Source organism: Chiloscyllium plagiosum, unplaced genomic scaffold, assembly GCF_037043375.1.
Source record: "Chiloscyllium plagiosum isolate Xiang-an unplaced genomic scaffold, Cpla_swu_hap1 HiC_scaffold_32, whole genome shotgun sequence".
Lineage (NCBI taxonomy): Eukaryota > Metazoa > Chordata > Chondrichthyes > Orectolobiformes > Hemiscylliidae > Chiloscyllium > Chiloscyllium plagiosum.
The window spans coordinates 45,242,639-45,264,881 of record NW_028270170.1 but is presented as its reverse complement, the minus strand read 5'-3'; the positions used below and the strand labels follow the sequence as shown (position 1 = coordinate 45,264,881).

General features: G+C 42.2%; 1 protein-coding gene across 4 annotated transcripts in view; it reads right to left on the bottom strand.

Moving 5' to 3' along the window:
• Positions 1 to 22,243, bottom strand: part of kansl1b (KAT8 regulatory NSL complex subunit 1b) — a 314,956-nt gene that overhangs the window by 53,534 nt on the left and 239,179 nt on the right. For all 4 annotated transcript variants that reach the window (XM_043675343.2, XM_043675342.2, XM_043675346.2 and 1 more), the window contains one exon: positions 7,209 to 7,374. In XM_043675343.2, coding sequence (XP_043531278.2) covers positions 7,209 to 7,374 — 166 coding nt within the window. The remainder of the gene's footprint in view (positions 1 to 7,208; positions 7,375 to 22,243) is intronic.

Sequence of the window (22,243 nt, the reverse complement as noted above, 5' to 3'; positions counted from 1 at the left end):
AGGGTAAAGCCAATGATGTGATGCAGATGGATTTCAGTAAAGCATTTGATAAGGTTCTACACGGTAGGCTATTGCTTAAATACAGAAGCATGGGATTGAGGGTGATTTAGGTTTGGTTCGGAAGTTGGCTAGCTGTAAAACAGAAGGTTGTGGTTGATGGGAAAAGTTCATCCTGGAGTTCAGTTACTCCAGTATACCACAAGGATCTGTTTGTCATTTTTATAAATGACCTGGATGAGGGTGTAGAAGGATGGGTTTGTAAATTTGCAGATGGCACGAAAGGCGGTGGAGTTGTGGATAATGCGGAAGGACGTTGCAGGTTACAGAGGAACATAGAGCTGGACTGAGACATGGCAAATCGAGTTTAATCTGGACAAGTGTAAGGCGATTCATTTTGGAAGGAGTAACAGGAATACAGAGTACTGGACTAATGGTAAGATTCTTGGTAGTGTGGATGACCAGAGAGATCTCTGTGTCCATGTGCATAGATCCTTGAAAGTTGTCACCCAGGTTGACAGGGTTGTTAAGAAGGTGCACAGTGTGTTAGGTTTTACTGTGTAGAGGAATTAAGTTTTGGAGCCATAGGGTCATGTTGCAGCTGTACAAAACTCTGGTGCGGCCGCACTTCGAGTATTGTGTACGGTTCTAGTTGCTGTATTATAGGAAGGATGTGGAAACATTGGTAAGGGTGCACAGGAGATTTACCAGGATGTTGCCTGGTATGGAGGGAAGATCTTATGAGTAAAGGTTGAGGGATTTGAGGCTATTTTCGTTAGAGAGAAGTTTGAGAGGTGACTTAATAGACATACAGTATGATCAGGTGGTGGTGGCTAGCAGGAGGAGACACAGCTTTAAATTGAGGAGTGATAGATATAGGTCAGATGTCAGAGTAGGTTCTTTACTCAGAGATTAGCAAGGATGTGGAGTGCCCTCGCCAACTTTAAGGGTATTTAAATGGTCACTGGATAAACATAAGGATGATAATGGAATAGTATTGGTTAGATGGGCTTCAGATTGATTTCACAGGTCGGCGCAACATCGAGGGCCGAGTGTTCTGTACTGTAATGTTCTATGTCCATCAACATGGATAGACAATTGTCTGAAGTCCAGAAAACGGGGAGGAAGGAAGTCATTTCTAGTTTGGCAATTGGATGCTTAAAAAAATCAAAGGAAGACTCAATTATTTCCAATCAACTTCATGTTTAGGTGAAGAATGCAATTTAAAGTATCCAAGTTTGCTGATGATAAAATAAAACTTGCTGATAAAGTGAACTGTGAGGAGGTACATAGATTAAGTGAAAAACAGAAATTTTACATCCATCACAATTTCTTTGGCTACCTGACATATCAAAGTATACAGCCCATGGAGTTTCTTTTGCAGCAACTCACTGCGGTAATAAAGTAATCGCTGCAGCAAATTTGCACATTGAGAGCTCCCACAAAAACATGATAATGACCAGGTAAAGGAAGGGAATGGAAGCCTTAATTCTTTTGCTAAAAATGTAATTTGATTGGGATTTCACATTTAACTATAATTTATTCAAGTTCAAATTTCTTAATGCTCAAACAGGGTCATACAAGAGCTCCCTATCTGAGAACAGCTAAACTAATTAAGGAAATCAGCATCAATTTTTTGATGCTGAAACAGAAACACTTTGAGCAGAGTGCTGGGAGTTCAGTGAATAAGGGAGTTAGGATGAAGAGGGGAACGGAAGTGTTCTTGCAGCGTTTATAATTTATTCATCCTCGAGGATTTGTTCTTAATCTACTTCAGGAAAGATGATTGCTGTTTAGTGAGTATTTGCAAAGTGGTTGACATCTGTAGACCCAATTCAGCAACTATGTCCTTTAAGATTGGACGAGCTTGGTCAGTAGTGATGCTGCCGAGCCACTCAATGATAGACACTAAGTCCTACACCTAGTGTAAATTCTGCACGCAACTTCAGAGTTTCCTCCAAATAGCATCAACATAAAAGGTGTATGGATTCATGAGCTGAGGATGTAGGTATTTGGTCAGCAGTTGGAGGTTTCCTTGCCCATGATTCAGCTGATGCCATGAAACTTCACGGGGTCTGCAGTTAATGTTGAGGGCTCCAACGGTAACTCTCTCAGGACTGTGTGCCACTGTGCAGCCACTTTTGCCAAGTCTGTCTGTCTGGTGGGCAGAGCTTTATCCAGGAGTGGTTATATTGTCATTTGGAACATTGCGTGCAAGTGATAATTTGAGAGTATGATTACATCAGGTTGTTACTTGACCAAGCTGTGAGACAGCTCTTCCAATTTTGGAACTAGGCCCCAAATGGTGGTAAGGAGGAATTTACAGGGTAGATAAGCTGAGTTTGCTAGGGTTATTGGGGGTCTTATTTAATGTCAGGTGGTCTATTCAGTTTTATACCTTTCCTTAGGCTTTGTAGCTGTTGAAACAGCAACTGTTGACACTGACCATTTCAGAGGGCAGTTAAGAGTCACCCACATTGCTGTTGGAATCACATGCAGACTAAACCAGGCAAGGATGATGACTGTCTTCTGTAAAGGACATTAATGAACTGGATGGGGATTTTACAAGAATCAACAACATTTTCATGGCAGTCATGAGATACTGACCCCAGTATTTTGTAATTGAATTCAAATTCCACCATGTGCTGGGATTCAAATCACAACCACGAAAAGATTACAATGGTCTCTGAATTACTCGTCCAGCAACAATACCACAAGGCCATTCACCATCGTCACCCCCCCCCCCATCCCCAACAAAAAAACCCCTGATGAAAACCTATTATTTCTTGTATTCAAAGCTTTCTAGGAATCTTCGTACATGGGGTATGGGAAACTAATACACAACCACAAGTAATTAGAATAGAACATCACATGTTGATGTTTATTGCCAAGAGTTTGAAGCACAAAAGTAAGGAAGTGTTCTGCAAACTTAGAGCTTTCGAAAGACCAAACCAGAAGTAGTGTGTACAGTTCTGGTCTCTGTATGTAGAGAAGAATACATGTGTCTTCGAGACACTGCAATGAAGGTTTACTGGATTGATGGTGGGGATGAAAGGATGAAATTAAATACAATGGTCCTAAGCTCTGATGTTTCAAGGAATGAGACATGATGTAAATGAAACCTACGATTTTGAGCGGCTACAGAACAAGGAGTCAGAAGCGCATCAGCAGGTGATAAAAATGGAAAATAAAGACAAAAAAACAGTTGGAAACATTCAGCAGGTTAGACAGCACCAGCAGAGATAAAGAGAATTAATATTTCAGGTGAATGATCCATCATGATGCCAGAAGAAGAAATCATAGGCCCAGGACAAGCGCATGAAAATTCAGAGTTGAGATGTAAAGAAATTTCTTGATTAAAGAGGATTGCAAATCTTTGGAATCCTATACCTTGGACAGCTGTAGATGCTCCATCATTTTGTGTATTCAAGACTGAGACTGATGGAAAGGGAGTGAAAATGGAGCTGACAGATGAAGATAATCTATGATATTTTGCACTGATAAATCAAGTTCCAGTGTCTAATGACCTATTATTTCTTGCGTTCTTAAAAGAGTAGTATTACGACAAAAATTAAAAAAAAGCCCAAGTTATGAAGTGTCCGATACACTGATGTGGGAAGGGCCAGTGAAGTCAAGATCTCTTTGCAAATCTAAAAGAATTTTTTGTTATGCACCAGATCAAACCCCCTCAAAAAATATCAAGGAGAGAGCCTAGACCCTAACGTTTACCTTATTTAAATGCAAGTGTAGGACGCTCAGTCCAGATGTGATTCAATTGGTCAAACGACTAGGTTTTAAACAAAACATACTTTACTCTTACACCACAGTAAAATACCAACAAGAAAGAATTGGCATTATTTTAACTCTATTAAAACACTTAACACAATAATATATTATTTAACTACTGTTCCAACGTAGCAGCATCCCGTAAATACACCTTTCCCTCACTTGCTATCTCTGGTCCAGCAAAAGGAACACTAAGAAAATGAATCTAGTAGCAGAGACATAACTCAAGCTTTCTGCAGCAGCAGAGGCAGAGAGCTGTATCTAGTAGCTTCACAGAAAACCCCAACTTCAACAACTGAAAGCATAATTAAAACCCTAGGTTTGACATGGATGTTTTGGTCTAATGTTAGAAAAACCAAAGTATTTACTCTGCGTTATGAACAGACACCTCATCACCAGGTTGACAACAGACCACGGAACGAGGACATACCACAATCAAAAGGACTAGCCACACTACCATACATCAGGAGCATCTCGGAACTGACAGCCAGACTACTGGGACCCCTAGGACTCATAACGGCACACAAACCAACAGCCACACTCAGACAACAACTCACCAGAACGAAGGACCCGATACCCAACATGAGCAAGACGAATGTAGTGTACAAAATACCATGCAAGGACTGCACTAAACACTATATAGGACAAACAGGAAGACAGCTAACAATCCGCATACATGAACATCAACTAGCCACGAAACGACATGACCAGCTATCCTTAGTAGCCACACACGCAGATAACAAGCAACATGAGTTCGACTGGGACAACACTACTATCATAGGGCAAGCCAGACAGAGAACAGCCAGGGAATTCCTAGAGGCATGGCATTCATCCACAAACTCCATCAACAAACACATCGACCTGGACCCAATATACCAACCACTACAGCGGACAGCTGAAACTGACAACCGGAAGCGGCAGGGACAGACCACTATAAACACCGGAGGAAACATCAAAGAAGCGCTTCGCAGGAGGCTCCCAAGCACTGATGATGTCGCCTAGCCAGGGGACGAAACGTTTGCAACAAAAACTTCCAGCTCAGCGAACAGAACCACAGCAACGAGCACCCGAGCTACAAATCTTCGCACAAACTTTGACCTTTTTGTGGGCGGCACGGTGGCACAGTGGTTAGCACTGCTGCCTCACAGCGCCAGAGACCCGGGTTCAATTCTCGCCTCAGGCGACTGACTGTGTAGAGTTTGCACATTCTCCCCGTGTCTGCGCGGGTTTCCTCCAGGTGCTCCGGTTTCCTCCCACAACCCAAAATTGTGCAGGTCAGGTGAACTGGCCATGCTAAATTGCCCGTAGTGTTAGGTGAAGGGGCAAAATGTTGGGGAATGGGCCTGGGTTGATGCGGGTCAGTGTGGACTTGTTAGGCTGAAGGGCCCGTTTCCACACTGTAAGTAATCTAAATCTAAAGAGGAACAGGACAACAAATCCTTGTTAAAGGCATACTTTGTCACACTTCAGACTCCTTTCAAAAATGTATCTAAATCCCTGTCAGATGGCTGGCACGTTTTCTTTCTTGCTCTAAATTCAACAAAATCTTGAATGGGCTTGGGAAGGTTTTTCTTGGTTGATGAATTTAGAAAACTGGTGTCAGAAAATTAAATTTTTTTTAAAAGACTGAGTAAAGGAGAAATTTAATCACTCAAGAAGTGCTAATATTTGGAATTCTGTAGGAAAAACTTACGCTGAGTGGTTCTGTTTATTTAAGACAGAGTACAAGACTTTTGGGTAATAAATGATGTCTGATAGTTAAGGGAGGATGGTGGGATCAAGGTGGAAGATTAGGTTGAATGGGACAGCAGGCTCAAGGAACCAATCGACTGAATCAGGTTCCTATTTTTCTGCTCCCAGTGGAGAAGGAACATAGACCTCCTTTGCAGTTCCATGGCGCAGTCACCAGATGGCGTACTTGAATGATGCTGAAAAAGTCTACTGTACGATAAAGTTACTTCAGAAATGTTGGTTAAAACATAATTACGTTTCTGCTGTGGCACAGACTGAGAGAGAAACCTTCAGCCACAGCTTTCAAAGGACAGGAAAGCAGCAGGAAGTTTTCCTTTCCAAGTTTTTGATGCAATGAGTGGTAATGACCTGGAACTTGTAGTTTATGTCGGCGGTGGCAGTGAGTTTTCCTGTCCAATATTTTTGTCTCAGACTTGCTGCAGTGCTCCAGCAAAGCTGAGCATAAGCTGGAAGAACAATACCTCATTTTCCACTTGGGGATCCTGCAGCCTTCAGGAATCTTTTTTAGGAAGAATAAAGTGTTTTCTAAATGGGGAGAAAGTCCAGAAATCTAAAGTGCAAAGGGACTTGGGAGTTGTAGTCCTGGTTTCTCTAAAGGTAAACTTACAGGTTGAGTCAGTAGTTTGGAAGGCAAATACAATGTTGTCATTTAACTCAGAGGACTAGAATATAAAGGCAGGGATGGACTTCTGAGACTTTAAAAGGCTAAATTTAGAGCACTGTGAGCAATCGTAGGCCCCATACCTCAGGAAAGATGTATAGGCCCAGGAGCTGGTTCAGAAGAGATTCACGAGAATGATCCCGCCAATGAAAGGCAGGATCTTTTGAGAACACTGTGTCAATACTTGGAGATTAGAAGGATGAGGGAGGATCTGATTGAAACTTACAGAATACTGAACAGTCTGGATAGAGTGAATGTTGGGAAGATGTTTCCATTGGCAGGAGACGAGGGCCCAACGGCACAGTATTAGAGTTAAGGGAAAACGTTTTAGAACAGAGATAAGGAGCAATTTCTTTAGACAGAGAGTGGTGAATCTGTGGAATTCAATACCACAGAAGGCTGTGGGGGTTAGGTCACAGAGCATATTTAAAACAAAGATAGCTAAGTTCTTGATTGTCAAGGGGATCAGAGGTTACAAGGAGAAAACAGGAAAATGAGGTTGAAAAACCTATCAGCCACGATAGAATGGCAGAGCAGACTTGATGGGTCGAATGGCCTAATTTCTGCTTCTATGTCTTATGGACTATCTATCGAGTTGAATAACTTTAGGGCTTGAACTCTCAAGTCCCAGTCCCCCACCCCCACACATAAGGCCTCATGATCACTATTACACACAACCCATTGTCAGCCATTAACAGTCTCCATTAAGAGCTCTTCACCCTCCCAGCTAGATCATTATCCAATCCTTTCTCCGCCCAACTGTTCTTTTCTCTCTTTGGGTTCTGTCCCCATCGACCATTTACTCCTTACCCCCCTTCTCCCTCACCTATCATCTGCATAAAAACCAACATAATCCTAGCTAGCATCAGTTCTGACCCAAAATGTTAACACTGATTTCTCTTCACAGATACTGCCACACCTGCTGAGCTTTTCCAATAATTTGTTTTTGTGCCATATAATGACGCTCATTACATTGAAAATGTAACTAAGCCATAGTCTTTACAGAACTTACCATCAGAAACTGAAAGGACCGGGTGGAGACAGGGATCTAACAGCGCTAGCCGCTCCGACACAGGCATGTCGTAGCAATTCTCAAATGATTCTGAATTCTTGGATGCACACATGATGCAAGAAGTTGTGACATCACAGTTACATCGCACTGCAAGAGGACGCTGGATCTGCAAACAGGCACAGATAAAACAATCAATGATTGTCAGTAAGGTTCCCTACATGTGTTACTATCACTGTACAGAACAAACTTTCTCACATGTCCCAGTATCAAGTAAGCTATTGATATGCGTCACCAGTAGAAACAAAAATCATCCACAAACCAAAAATATTCTTAACAAGTTACCACAGATGTAGAAGAAAAATATTAAAACAATGCAACATGATGCAGTGCTGATGAGATTTGTGTAAAATGAATTAAGAAAATTAACATTGCAAAATTTTCAGCAGCCACTTACAATCTTCTATTGCTTACATCATAATTAGATTAGATTAGATTCCCTACAGTGTGGAAACAGACCCTTGGGCCCAAGTCCATACTGACCCGCCGATGTACCTCAGTATTTGAGGTTTTAAAAAAAAGAGAATTATTTCTTGTGTTAAGAAAACAATTTATTTTAACATTGATATCTGCCATAAATTTTTTCACTTCACATTTGAAATGAAGGATACCTTGACTTGGCACATGAAAGGAGATTTTTAAAATGAATATCTTTATGTGTCCAAAAAACCCTTTGGTGTGACAAAATAAACAATTCTTCTTTTTGCACATGCAATCAATTACTTTTCTTCATTTTAAAAACAGCAGTTACAATCCAACTTCAAATGTACTTCATGGATTTCAAACGGCTTTTAGAACATCCTATGGCCATAAAAAACTCTACAGGAATTTAATCCTTACTGTCTTTCACTATCTCAAAGCTTCTTACTATCCTTTTGCTCCTGAAAGATTCTCACTATTTTAGTAAAGTCATCTTATGTTATGATCCTCCCTTTTGACTCGCCCCAAATATCCCAGCCACTGCCATATCACTGCACTTTTTATCTCCTCCAAAGAATACTAATAACAATTTGATTCAAAGACTTGTTAAAAAATATAGCCTTCCCCACTGTATAAAGGTCTGAAAGGTTTAATGCTTCATTTGTGTGCAGTGAACACTATCCACTGTGTTGATGTCAAGAGGACTTGGGCAGAGTAAACTAAGAAGTTGACTGGATAAGACCTGAAAAGCACGTGCACTCCCGACAGCCTCTGTAGTCATGCAGATCATATTCAGCTAACACGTATTTGGCTCCCTTTAAGAAAGAAATGGGTCACATACAATCATTTCCTTATGGAGGTAAGAAAGGACAAACAAATTCAGAACTTCCCAGGTGATAAAGAGGGGTAAAATTTATGGTAAAGTAAAAAAAAGGAACTTGACAGGTGTCAGGTAGAAATTACACCTGAGAACCAAGGGGAGACAGAAGGTTCAGAGAAGGGGTGAAACAGCAATACTAAGCAAGCAAAGAAGGATTATGACAAAAGGCTGGCAGCTAGCATAAAGAAAATGCAGAGTATTTTACAGTCATACACACAGCAAAAGTGGGGGTAATAGGATGAGTACGGTTGATTAGTGACCGAGAAGGCAATTTACATGTGGCATCATGGGGCATGGTTGAAGTATTAAATAAAAACTTGGCATCTGTCTTTACTGAGGCGATAAATACTACCCAGGCCAAAGTAACAAAGAAATTAGCTCTGAAACTAAAAGAGTTCAACATTGATAAGAAGTGTGGGTTCTTAAATTTGAATGCCAGGATCTGATGAAATGTAGCCAAGGCTATTGAAGACAAATTTTCAAGGGAGCTGACAATAAACTTTCAATCTTCTCTGAACGTGGGAAAGATTGCAAACATTATACCTCTGTTGAAAAAAAGGTTGAAAGGAGAAGCAGTGAAGCTACAGACAAAGTCAGCTTAACTTGAGCAGTGGGGAAGCTTCAAGAAATAATTATCCTGGGCAGAATCAGTCAAATGGAAAAAGGTAGATTGATGTAGGAAAGTCATGTTTCACAATCTCGATGGAGATTTCTGAAGAACCAACAGAAAGTATCAATGAGGGTAATGTTGTAGATGTGATGCATATGGACCATTAGAAGGGATTCAACACAGTGCCACAATCAGACTTGAGCTAAATTACAGCTTACACGCCACAGGAACGAAAAGGGACAAGTGCAACGTGGGTATAAAATTGGCTGAGTAATAGGAAATACTGTTGCAATGATCAATGGATATCTTTCATACTGAATGAAGGTTTGCAATGGAGTTCCACACAAGTTGATTTTGGGACCTTTGCTTTAGATTTAGATTTCATGTGGACAATTTCAAAGTTTGAGGACCATAGAAAACTTGGGTCGCATTATAAACAGAAAGGAGGACAATGTAGAACTCCACAAGGACACAAGTCCATGGCTAAACTATAATCACATTCTGTGGAGGTGCCAGTGTTGGACTGGGGTGGACAAAGTTAAAATTCACACACTCGGTGATAGTCCAACAGGTTTATTTGGAAGCACTAGTTTTCAGAGTTGCTCATTCATCAGGTAGCTATGGAGCAGGATCATAAGACACACAATGTATGGCAAAAGATCACAGTGTCATACAACTGATATGATATATTGAACAAACCGAGATGGCTGTTAAGTCTTTCATCTTTTAGAATGGGTTGCAAGTTTTGGTTCATTAATATGTAAATCCCAGAACTACTTTTAAGTCACATTCTCAACATAACTTAAGGTTTTATGAAAAATGTTGAGATCTCAGCTCAGACAATACATTAAAGGTGTGAGGTTAGAGTCTGTCTGTATCCCAATCTTGAGTCGGATTGGTTCTATTTGGTGTTGTTAAAGGTTTCACAAACTATTTACAAGAATATTGCCAGGGTTGGAGGATTTGAGCTAAAAGGAGAGGCTAAATAAGCTGGGGCTGTTTTCCCTGGAGTGTCGAGGCTGAGGGGTGACCTTAAAGATGTTCATAAAATCATGAGGGGCATGGATAAGATAAACAGACAAGGTCTTCCCCTGGGGTGGGGGAGTCCAGAACTAGAGGGAACACGTTAAGGGTGAGAGGGGAACGATATAAAATGGACCTAAGGGGCAACGTTTTCACGCAGAAGGTGGTACGTGTATGGAATGAGCTGCCAGACGAGGCTGGTACAATTGCAACATTTAAAAGGCATCTGGATGGGTATATGAATAGGAAGGGTTTAGAGGGATATGGGCCAAGTGCTGGCAAATGGGACTAGATTAGGTAAGGATATGTGGTCAGCATGCACAAGTTGGATTGAAGATTCTGTTTCCGTGCTATACATCTCTATGACTCTTATATGAATTGACTACCTGCAGATTGTATGAAAGAGAGAAAGAGAAAACGCGCGTGAAAGTGTGAATGCGCTTTAGTGTGTGTTTTGCGTGTGCGTGGTAGAATGTGCGTATGAGTGTGACAGGGTATAAACCTGTAAGAAGATGTGTGTGCATGAGTGAGAGTATGGGGGTGGGGTGTACTTGTGTGTGTGAGAGAGAGCATCTGCGTGAGTGGGAGAGTACGTGAGAGTGTGCATGTGTGAGAGAACGTATAGTGTAGTGGGGTCATCTATAGTGTGACATGAACCCAAGGTGTTCCCTCCCAGTCGGGACGCCCTTCAGCGGTCAAGGATATTTGATTAGATTAGATTAGATTACAGTGTGAAAACAGGCCCTTCGGTCCAACAAGTCCACACCGCCCCGCCGAAGCGCAACCCACCCATACCCCTACATTTACCCCTTACCTAACACTATGGGCAATTTAGTATGGCCAATTCACCTGACCCGCACATCTTTGGACTGTGGGAGGAAACTGGAGCACCCGGAGGAAACCTACGCAGACACGGGGAGAACGTGCAAACTCCACACAGTCAGTCGCCTGAGGCGGGAATTGAACCCAGGTCTCTGGCACTGTGAGGCAGCAGTGCTAACCACTGTGCCACAGATCTTCGGGCGACCATCCTCAAAAGTGGACTTTGGGATATGCAACAACACAGTGGTTGAGCAGAAGCTGATAGCCAAGTTCGGCACCCATGAGGATGGCCTCAACCATCCTTGGGTTCATGTCACACTACCCCATGCACACAGCGCGCGCGCGCACACACACTCACGCAGACCCTCTCGCACACACACAGACCTCCCACACACTCCCACCCTGTCAGGTTTATACTCTGCCACACTCATGCAAACACACACACTCTCTCATGTGCACTCACTTGCGCTTGCTCACACACTCGCACTCTCTCTCATGTACGCACACAGACATAAATCTATGGGGTGAATGTGCATTTGCAGACACATTCTATTTTGCTCAAACAGCATACAACATAGAGTCAATCCATGTAACGTTTTAGAAATTCCCACTTTGGAAACAGAACCAGAGTCTGACTCAAGATTAGGATAGAAACAGACTCTAACCTCACACCTTTAATACATTGTCTGAGCTGAGATGTCACTTTTTAAAAAAATAAAACCTTAAGTTATCTCGAGAATGTGACTTAAAAGTAGTTCTGGGATTTAACAAAACAATGCGAATTACAGCACAGGAACAGGCCCTTCGGCCTGCAAGCCTCTGCCGATCCAGGTCCTCTATTTAAACCTATCACCTATGTTCCAAGATTCCTTATCCCTCTGTTCCCTGCCCATTAATGTATTTGTCGAGGTACATCTTAAAAGATGCTATCGTGTCTGCCTCTACCATCTCCACTGGCAATGCATTCCAGGTACTCACCACTCTCTGCGTAAAGAACTTTCCACGCATATCTCCCTGAAACCTTTTCCCTCTCACTTTGAACTTGTGACCCTTAGTAATTGAGTTCCCCACTCTGGGGAAAAAGCTTGTTATCCACCCCAACTATACCTCTCATGATTTTACAGACCTCAGTCAGGTCCCCCCCTCAACATCCACCTTTCTAATGAGAATAATCCTAATCTACTCAACCTCTCTTCATAGCTAGCATCCTCCATACCAGGCAACATCCTGGTGAACCTCCTCTGCACCTGTTTCAAAGCAGCCACATCCTTCTGGTAATGTGGTGACCAGAACTGTACACAGTATTTCAAATGTGGCCAAACCAAAGTCCTATACAACTGTAACATGACCTGCCAACTCTTGTACTCAATACGCCACTGATGAAAGAAAGCATGCCACATGCCTTCTTGACCACTCTATTAACCTGCGTTGCCACCTTCAGGGAACAATGGACCTGAACACCCAGATCTCTCTGTACATCAATTTTTTCCAGGGCTTTCCATTTACTGTACAGTTCACTCTGGATCTTCCAAAATGCATCACTTCGCGTTTGCCCAGATTGAACTCCACTTGCTATTTCTCTGCCGAACTCTCTAATTATCTATATTCTGCTGTATTCTCTGACAGTCCCGTTCACTGTCTGCTACTCCACCAGTCTTAGTGTCATCTGCAAACTTAGTAATCAGATGACCTATATCTTTCTCTTGACCATTCATGTATATCATGGGTTGCAAGTTTGCAGACAACACAAAGGTTGGAAGTGTCGTTGACAGTATAGAGGACTGTTGCAGGCTGCAGCGTGACATTAACAGGATGCAGAGATGGGCTGAGAGGTGGCAGATGGAGTTCAACCTGGATAAATGCAAAGTGATGCATTTTGGAAGGTCGAACTTGAAAGTTGAGTACAGGATTAAGGACAGGATTCTTGGCAGTGTGGAGGAACAGCGGGATCTTGGTGTGCAGGTACATAGATCCCTTAAAATTGCCACACAAATAGACAAGGTTGTTAAGAAAGCATATGGTGTTTTGGCTTTCATTAAGTTTAAGTTTAAGATTGAGTTAAAAACCGAGAGATCTTGTCGCAGCTCTATAGAACTTTGGTTAGACTGCACTTGGAATGCTGTGTCCAGTTCTGGTCGCCCTAATATAGGAAAGATGTGGATGCTTTGGAGAGCAGTTGTGAAAGCGAGGTTTTTAAGAGACTGCTGGGCATGCATATGGTCACAGAAATTTGAGGGTTGGTACATGAGGTTTAACTTACATGAGGATCAATGGTCGGCACAACATCGTGGTCTGAAGGGCATGCTCTGTGCTGTCCTGTTTTATGTTCCATCACAAATCCCTGTGGAACACTGCTGGTCACAGCTCTCCATTTTGATAAACTCCCTTCCACTACTGCTGTCTGTCTCCTGTTGCTCAGCCAGTTCTCTATCCATCCAGCTAGTACACCGGGGACCCCATGCAACTTCACTTTCTCCATCAGCCTACTGTGGGGAAGCTTATCAAACACCTTACTGAAGTCCATGTTTATGACATGCGCAGGTCAAGTTGGCATTAAGTACAGAAGTCCCCAGGTCTGGATGGAATCTATCCTAGGTTACTGAGGGAAGCGAAAGAGGAAATAGCTGGGGCCTTAACAGATATCTTCGCAGCATCCTTGAACATGGGTGAGGTCTTGGAGGACTAGAGAATTGCTAATGTTGTCCCTAGCTTAAGGAAGGTAGGATAATCCAAATAATTATAGACCGGTGAGCCTGACATCAGTGGTAGGGAAACTGCTGGAAAAGATAGTGAGGGATAGGATTTATTTTCAGTTGGAAGAAAATGGGCTTATCAGTGATAGGCAGCATGGTTTTGAGCAGGGCAGGATAGAATTTAAGTATTAATAAACCAAAACCTCCAACTCACTCTAAAAGATGAAAGACTTAACAGGAGTCTTGGTTTGTTAAATACATTATTTCAGTTGCATGACACGGTCACCTTTTGCTATAAGTTGTGCGCCTTATGAGCCTGTCCACAGCTATCTGAAGGAGCAGCACTCTGAAAGCTAGTACTTCCAAATAAACCTGTTGGACTACATTCTATGGAGTATAACTTTGTTCACTACTTGGAATAATTGGTCTCTTTTGTATTTATCCCAAATCCAAATTCTGAATTAGTGTTTCAATAGACAATAGGTGCAGGGGTAGGCTATTCCGCCCTTCGAGCCAGCACCACCATTCATTATGATCATGGCTGATCATCCTCAATCAGTATCCTGTTCCTGCCTTATCCCCATAACCCTTGGTTTCACTATCCTTAAGAGCTCGATCCAACTCTTTCTTGAAAGTATCCAGACACTTGGCCTCCACTGCCTTCTGGGGCAGAGCATTCCACACACCCACCACTCTCTGGGTGAAGTAGTTTCTCCTCAACTCTGTTCTAAGTGGCCTACCCCTTATTTTTAAACTGTGTCCTGTAGTTCGGGACTCACCCATCAGCGGAAACATGCTTCCTGTCTCCAGATTGTCTAATCCTTTAATAATCTTATACGTCTCAATCAGATCTCCTTTCAGCCTTCTAAACTCAAGGGTATACAAGCCCAGTCGCTCCAATCTTTCAGCGTAAGATAGTCCCGCCATTCCGGGAATTGACCTTGTGAACCTACGTTGCACTCCCTCAATAGCCAGAAAGTCTTTCCTCAAATTTGGAGACCAAAACTGTGCACAATATTCCAGGTGCAGTCTTACCAGGGCCCTATACAGCTGCAGAAGGACCTCTTTGCTTCTATACTCAATTCCTCTTGTTATGAAGGCCAGCATGCTATTAGCTTTCTTCACTGCCAGCTGTACCTGCATGCTTGCTTTCATTGACTGATACACAAGAACACCGAGATCTCGTTGTACTGCCCCTTTACCTAACTTGACTCCATTTCGGTAGTAATCTGCCTTCCTGTTCTTGCCAAAGTGGATAACCACACATTTATCCACATTAAACTGCATCTGCCACGCATCCGTCTACTCACCTAGCCTATCCAGGTCACCCTGCATTCTCCTAACATCCTCCTCACATTTCACCCTGCCACCCAGCTTTGTGTCATCAGCGAATTTGCTAATATTACTTTTAATACCTTCATCTATATCATTAATGTGCATCATAAAAAGCTGCGGTCCCAGCAGTGATCCCTGCGGCACACCACACTCTGTTTCCTGTCAGCCAACCAATTTTCAATCCATGTCAGTATTTTGCTCCTAATACCATGCCCCTAATTTTGCTCACTAACCTCCTATGTGGGACTTTATCAAAGGCTTTCTGAAAGTCCAGGTATACTACATCCACTGGATCTCCCTTGTCCACCTTCAGAGTTACATCCTCAAAATATTCCAGAAGATTAGTCAAGCATGATGTTCCCTTCATAAATCCATGCTGACTCTGACCTATCCTGGTACTGCTATCCAGATGTGTCATAATTTCGTCCTTTATAATTGACTCTAGCAATTTTCCCACCAGCGAGGTCAGACTAACTGGTCTATAATTCTCTGTTTTCTCTCTCCCTCCTTTCTTAAAAAGTGGGACTATTCTCTGTTTTCTCTCTCCCTCCTTTCTTAAAAAGTGGGACAACATTAGCCACCCTCCAATCCGCAGGAACTGATCCTGAATCTATAGAACATTGGAAAATGATCACCAATGCATCCACGATTTCTAGAGCCACCTCCTTCAGTACCCTGGGATGCAGACCATCAGGTCCCGGGAACTTATCAGCCTTCATTCCTAACAATCTCTCCAACACCATTTCCTGCCTAATATAAATTCCCTTCAGTTCAGGTCCTTCAGCCACTATTACATGTGGGAGATTGCTCGTGTCTTCCCCAGTGAAGACAGATCTAAAGTACCAATTCAACTCTTCTGCCGTTTCTTTGTTCCCCGTAATAAATTCATCTGTTTCGGTCTTCAAGGGCCCAATTTTAGTCTTAACCATTTTTTTCTTTTCACATACCTCCTTTATATTTTTGCCCAGTTTACCTTCGTACCTGATTTTTTCTTGGCGTATTTCCATTTTAGTAATCCTCTGTTGTTCTTTTAAAGCTTCCCAGTCTTTCGATTTCCCACTCATCTTTGCTATGTTATACTTTTCCCCTTTTGTCTTTGTATGGTCCTTAACTTCCCTCGACAGCCACAGCCACCCCTTAGGATCTTTCGTCCTTTTTGGAATGAACTGATCCTGCATCTTCTGCATTATACCCAGAAATACCTGCCATTGTTGTTCCACTACCATCCCTGCTAGGGTATTGCACCATTGAACTTTGGCCAGCTCCTCCCTCATAGCTCCATAGTCCCCCTTATTCAACTGAAATATTGTCACTTCCGATTCTACCCTCTCCCTTTCAAACTGCAGATTAAACCTTATTGTATTCTGATCACTACCTCCTAATGGCTCCTTTACTTCGAGGTCCCTGATCAAATCTGGTTTGTTGCACAACACCAGATCCAGAATTGCTTTCTCCCTGATGGGCTCCAGCACAAGCTGTTCTAAGAATCCATCTCTGAGGCACTCCACAAACTCCCTTTCTTGGGGTCCAGTACCATCCGGATTCTCCCAGTCTACCTGCATGTTGAAATCCCCCATAACAACTGTAGTAATATCTTTGCGACAGGCCAATTTCAGCTCCTTATTCAACTTACACACTACATCCAGGCTACTGTTTGGGGGCCTGTAGATAACTCCCATTAGGGTCTTTCTACCCTTAGAACTTCTCAGCTCTATCTATGCTGACTCGACATCCCCTGATTCTAGGTCCCCCTGCACAAGGGACTGAATATCATTCCTTCCCAACAGGGCCACCCCATCCCCTCTGCCAGTCTGTCCTTACGATAGCATGTATAGCCTTCAATTATCTGAGCTCTGACAAGCAATTCCACTTCTAATTTTATGTGCCAATTCTATCCTGATATTTCCTGGTGAAGGGCTTATGGCTGAAGTGTCAAATCTTCTGCTGGGCCTGACCGGCTGTACCCTTCCAGAACTACACTCTCAACTATGATCTCCAGCCCTCATTTTCTCCTGCCAATTCTATCAGCTGGCCTCTTGATAACTCTTGTACATTTTTTTAGGCTCTCTCTTAAAAGTTTAATGGATGCTAATACTACTTTATTTTAGTCTGAGAAACCTGGTATCTGTGCTTTAAGCTTAGACTAACTCTGCATTCAAAATTAAGTTGTCCTCGTTCAAAATGTAGCGGAAAACTCAAACATTTGTCACGATTTAACTGGCAAGAGTGCACCAATAATCGTACCTCTCTGTTTCACAAGTCATCACAAATGTGTAAATATATAAAAATCCCACAACAAGATCACAAAAACACAATTTATCTGACTGCTACAGGGACAAAAAAAAACACAATTCTTCAATGACAGTAGAAGAAAAATGAATCTGTTAATTTGTAACACAACTTTAACAAAAACGGTAAAAGAAAGATTTCTAATTTGTGTAACTTGAACAGACTCTTCCAATCCCCAAACACAGGCAGACAAATGATGAAGACAGAAAAAACTCAAGACAGTTCAAAAGATTTAATAACACAGAAAATAAAAACTATGAGGCAGCCATTCGGCACTTAAGCTTTCTCTGCCATTCAATAAGATCATGGCTGATCAACCAACTCACTATCTATTCCTACTTTATCTCACCTACCATTTGATCCCTTTAGCCCAAAACCTATATCCCACTCTATCTTGAGAACATTTGATGTTTTAGCTTGAGAATTCAACAGGCTCACCACTCTCTCCATGAAAACAGTTCTCCTCATCTCAGTCCCAACTGACCTACCCGGATGCTCAGACTGTGGCTGCTAGCTCTGAACATCCCCAGTCATCATGAACTCCCTTCCTGCGTTTCCCCATCTCATACTCTTAAGGCCAGAAGAGCATAGACCATAAGATATAAAACCAAATTAGGCCATTTGACCCATTGAGTCTGCTCCAGTATTCGATCAGGCTGATTTGTTTCTCAATCCCATTCTCTTAACCTCTCGCAGTAACCCTTGACCCCCTTATTAATCAAGAACCTGTCTCTGTCTTAAGTACAATCAATGATTTGGCCTCCACAGCCTTCTGTGGCAATGGGTTCCACAGGCTCATTGCCACTTGGTTGAAGAAATTCCTGCTCATTTCAGTTCTAAAAGGTTATCCCCTCACTTTAAGGCTGTGCCGGGTCCTCGTCTCTCCTACTACTTCTGGGCAGCAATGGGGCTCAGCGGTTAGCACTGCTGCCTCATAGCGCCAGGGACCTGGGCTCAATTCAAGCTTTGGGGAACTGTCTGTGCGGAGTTCGCACATGTTCGACATGTCTGTGTGGGTTTCCTCTGGGTGCTCCCACAATCTAAAGGTGTGCAGCTTAGGTAGATTGGTCAGGGATGTGCAAGCTAAGTGGGTTTGCCAAGGAAATGCAGGATTACAGGGACAGAGTAAGGAGGTGGGTCTGAGTGGCATGTGCTTTGGAGGGTTGGTGTGGACTCAATGAGCCGGATGGTCTGCTTCTACACTGTCAGGATTCTACAATTTTATAATATGAGAAATGTCTGTGTGACCACTATATCTAGGCCTCTCTGCCTTCCCCAAGTTTCAATGAGATCCCCACTCACCCTTCTGAGGACACACCCAGACTCCTCAACCCCTCTCCAGATGACAAACTCTCTATCCCTGGGATCATTCTTGTCAACTTCCTCTCGACCCCCTCTAATGCCAGTATATCCTTCCATAGATATGGGACCTGAAAGTGCTTTCAACATTTTAAATGCAATCTGACCAGATGCTTATACAGCCTCAGTAGTACATCTCTGCTTTCATATTGTAGCCCTCTTGAAATGAATGCTAACATTGCATTTGCCTTCCTAGTTGCCAAATGAACCTGAATGTTAACCTTAAGAAAATCCCAAACTGGGACGCCCAAGTTGGTTGACTCTTAACTGCCCTCTAATTAGATATGGGCAATAAATGCTTGCCTAGCCAGCAATACCCTAATACCGTAAATGAATTTATGAAAAAAAAAATCACTGTTTCAGATTTCTGAAATCTTATCCCATTTAGAAAATAGTCATAATCTCCTTGCTAATTCTTTTGCCAAATATTTGGAGTGTTCCCCTCTTTGGGTATTAATCCTCTTGCAGTTCTTCCTTATTTATTCCATCAAAATCTCTATTTTCAACACTCCTTCAATCTCTCCTGAACCATCTGCTCCAGAAATAATTTCAGTTTCTCTCATCTCCAAGTCAATCCTCATATCCTAACCTGAACGATCCACCAGAAAATGTGGAAGTTTTGTGATACAAGACTGCTGCTAAGCTCGAAGATCTGAGTTGAAGTTTTAGCCCAGGATTTCATTGCCATGATAGGCATATTCATATATCTTTCCAACACACACTAATGCTAGGAGTAACCATAGGAGACATTCCTGGTAAGGCATGGGAGAGAGAAAACTGGAGTCTCTGTTATCACTATCCAGGCTACAAAATGCATGTAGAAATGTATGCAGCCACAGCAACTCAGTGTTACAATAATCAAAGCGTTTTGCATTACAGGAAGGGGTTAAAAGTTTGCAGAGAAGATTACAGCAGGAATTAGAACAAGAGAAAGTAATCGTGCTACAAGTCAAAGCTTAAGACTTTTTTTTTGAATACGTGCACTTGTAAAAAGATAGATGACTTGACAGCACATCAAGTTGTTTTAATTTGCTCCTACTACAGAGATATGATTACAATGTTACCAAGACTGGGAATTCAATAATTGATGAAGAAACAAAATTGGTAAAAAGGAAAAGAAGAATAGGTAGCTTTGTTAACTTTGCACAACTGACCCAGAAATAGGCTATTTTAGATCTAGAATGGATGAAGTAGCAGCATTATTAAGAGCTCTCCTGGTTAAGGATCCTCTCATGGGTAGCAATCACAACACGGTAGAATTTTAATTTCTGTCTGAGGGAAAGCAACTTGAGTCTCAAACTAATGTCTCCAACTTAAAAATGGGCAATTAAAGATGTATGAATAAAGAGTTGTCTGAAGTGGACAGAGAAAAAAAGACTAAGAGGATATTCAATGGATGAACAGACATTTCATAACACTCAGCAAAGATTTCTTCCAGTCAAAAAGGAGGACTTCGTGAGAAGAATGAACCATCCACTTCAACAAAGGTGGTCAAGAAGAGTATCCAAACAAAACTTAAGGTATACAGAATGGTGTAAACTAGTGGTTGCCCAGGGACTCTCCCCAGCTGCCCACCCACCAGACCCCCAACAACTCCCCACCCCAGGAACCAGCAGCAGATAACAAAAAGCTCAAAGAGGTGAAAATTGATTGAAGTAAATTAAATATGAAAACAAAACAGCTAAAGAGAGCAGCTAAAGTGGCCTTGGAGGTCACAGTGGGGAACAGGGAAATACAATTTTAAATAATATTTTGCATCCAACTTCATGGCAGAGGATTCTCTTAACATCCCAAAAATAACAGATAAACAAGGCGTGAATTGGACCAATCTTACACCAATCTCTGTCACAAGGGATAAAAAGTACTTCTCAAACTAATGGGACTGAAGGCAGATACTTTGCTATGGCCTCTACACAATTGCTTTCAAGTAACTGCACAGAATGTGGAGGTATTGGTTGAAATATTCCAGGACTGACTGAATTCTGAGAAGGTTCCAGCAATTCGGAAAACTGCTTCTGTGGTCTGTGTATTCAAGAAGGGAGGGAGACAGAAATCTGTAGGCCAATTCAGGGTCATATTGGTCAGTGGGTAAATATTAAGAGTCCATTATTGAGGAGGAAATAGCAAAGCATTTGAAAGACCTGAACACAACCAAAGGGAGTCAATATGATTTCATGGAGGGAAATCACGTTTGACAAATAAAGTGCCAGATAGAAGCTCATATGGTTGAGAATTATGTATTAGCACATACTGAAGATGGGTTAAGACATAGAAAATAGAATCAACCTTAGCTATCCTTGAGAAGGTGGTACTGAGCTAGCTTCTTGAACCATTGCTGTCTATCCGCTATAGACATTAGGGAGGAAGTTACAACATTTTGATCCAACAACAGTGAAAGAACAGCGATACATTTCCAAGTCAGAATGGTGAGTGGCTTGGAAGGGAACTTGTAGACGGTGGTGTTACAATCTATCTGCTGCCTTTGTCCTTCAAGATGCAAGTGGTCATGAGTTTGGAAGGTGCTGTATAATGATTTTTGCCAAATCATTGCAGTGTATTTTGTGGACTGCTGCTACTGAGCATTGGTGGTGGAGTGACTGAACATTTGTGGACTTTGCCGATCAAGTGGGTTGCTTGTCCTGGATACATGAGTGTTGCTGTTTCTTGAAAGGTGAAGCTTCTGGAATTGGAACAGCAAGTGGGAAGTATTATATCACACTCTTGACTTGTGCCTCCTGTATGGCGGACAGGCTTTGGAGAATCAGTTGGTGAGAATGAGGAAGCAGAGTGCAATGTATCTAAATTTGCTGACAATACAGCAACAGGTGGTCAGGCATGTTGCAATCAGGATACAAGGTTGGCGAGGCCCAATATGAAGTACTGTGCACAGTTTTTGTCCCCATATTCTAGAAAGGGTAAATTGGCAGTGAAGGCCATTCAAGAGATTCAGTATGCTGATTCCTGGGTGAGGGGGGAAATTTTTTTAAAAAGGGACAACTTTTTCATGCAGAGAATAGCGTGTTTTTGGTATGAGCTGCTAGTGGAGGAGACTGGTACGATTAGAACATTTAAAAGGCATCCGGATGGGTATATGAATTGGAAGAATTTAGAGTGCTGGAAAGTGAGACTAGATTAATTTAGGATATCTGGTCAGCATGGATGATTTGGACTGAAGGGTCTGTTTGTGCGCTGGAAACTCTATGAAGGGACAGCTTTCCAAAGAACAGCTAAACAGGTTAGTCCTTTATTCATTAGCTTGTAGAAGAATAAAAGGGATATTATTGAAACATCCAAGATTCCGAGGAGACTCATAAGGGTAGATATTGAGAAAATGCTTCAAGTAGCGAGGGAAATTTGAGCTGGGGACATGACGACAGAATAAAGGTCACTTGTTTGAAAATGAGATGCAAAGGAATTTCTTCTCCCAGGGGACAGTGAATGTTTGGAATTCTCTACCCGAGAGATGTGGAGGTTTGTTATTGATAGCATTTAAAAATGAGGTGGATAGACTTTCGATATGTCAGAGAGTTAAGGGCTTTGAGGAATT